At 48.9% G+C, this 996-nt stretch overlaps 1 protein-coding gene across 1 annotated transcript in view; it reads left to right on the top strand.

Annotated features, from left to right (window-relative positions):
- Window positions 1-780: 780 nt before the first annotated feature.
- cpne4b (copine IVb) overlaps window positions 781-996 on the top strand; it is a gene marked incomplete at both ends in the record, with an annotated part of 24518 nt that continues 24302 nt past the window's right edge. Inside the window, one exon of the mRNA XM_080859009.1 lies at window positions 781-951. Within this exon, the coding sequence (XP_080715135.1) occupies window positions 781-951 (171 nt within the window). The remainder of the gene's footprint in view (window positions 952-996) is intronic.

The raw sequence follows: 996 nt of genomic DNA, 5'->3' as shown, positions 1-996 counted from the left end.
GGGGGAAGAGGCCAACAGGAGAGTTAAAATATCAGGTCACTTCGCACTTCTATTCTTGGTGTGGTTTTCAAGTCCCAAAGCCTCCTTCTGATTCAAAAAAGTTGCATGCCCTGCAGATATGAGTAGCTGTTTTATAATCAACAGTGCTCTTGTGTGTTTGTTGTTTGCCTTAGTTTGGGGTAAGTCACTGAGATATCTCAGATGAAATCCTCTGGGAGACTGAAAACAAACAAACAAAACATCTCTGTGGTGTGTTGTTGTGAGCTATAGTGACAGAGCATGCTTGAGTGTTTGAGTGTGTGTGTCTGTGTGTGTGTGTGTGTGTGCGTGTGTGTGTGTGTGTGTGTGTGTGTGTGTGTGTGTGTGCGTGTGTGTGAGTTTGTGAGTGATTAAGTGTGTGTGAGTGATTGAGTAGGCTTGACAGATTGAACATGTTTGAGAAAGTGCTGTATCACTGTAAGAGGGAGCCCAGCGCTGGGGTCCTGGTCAGGTAATAGCATCATTCTGTCAGATACAGTCGCCATGTGTGCAACAGACGTCTGAAACATTTGGGCCGAACAAACAACTGGTTTCCCCCTGCCCCTCTCTCTCTCTCTCACACACACACACACACACACACACACACACACACACTCTCTCACACAAACACACACAAACACAAATTGATGTAACTGTCAGAATCTTCTTTTGACTTGCTGTGTCTCTCTCTCTCTCTCTCTCTCTCTCTCTCTCTCTCTCTCTCTCTCTCTCTTTCTCTCTAGTTTACACCCAGAATCCAACATGAGTAATATATATGAGTCTGCCGCCACCACCCTGGACCTGTTCAACACGCCATGCCTTGCCAAGGTGGAGCTGCGTGTGGCATGCAAGGGCATCTCCGACCGGGACGCCCTGTCCAAGCCGGACCCCTGCGTGGTGCTCAAGATGCAGTCCCACGGCCAGTGGTTCGAGGTGGGTGCGCTCGCTATTCTCTTCCCCCAACCCTGTGGTGGGTGC

The sequence above is a fragment of the Sprattus sprattus genome, assembly GCF_963457725.1.
Source record: "Sprattus sprattus genome assembly, chromosome: 20".
NCBI classification, from domain to species: domain Eukaryota; kingdom Metazoa; phylum Chordata; class Actinopteri; order Clupeiformes; family Clupeidae; genus Sprattus; species Sprattus sprattus.
This window is presented reverse-complemented; position numbering and strand designations above follow the sequence as displayed.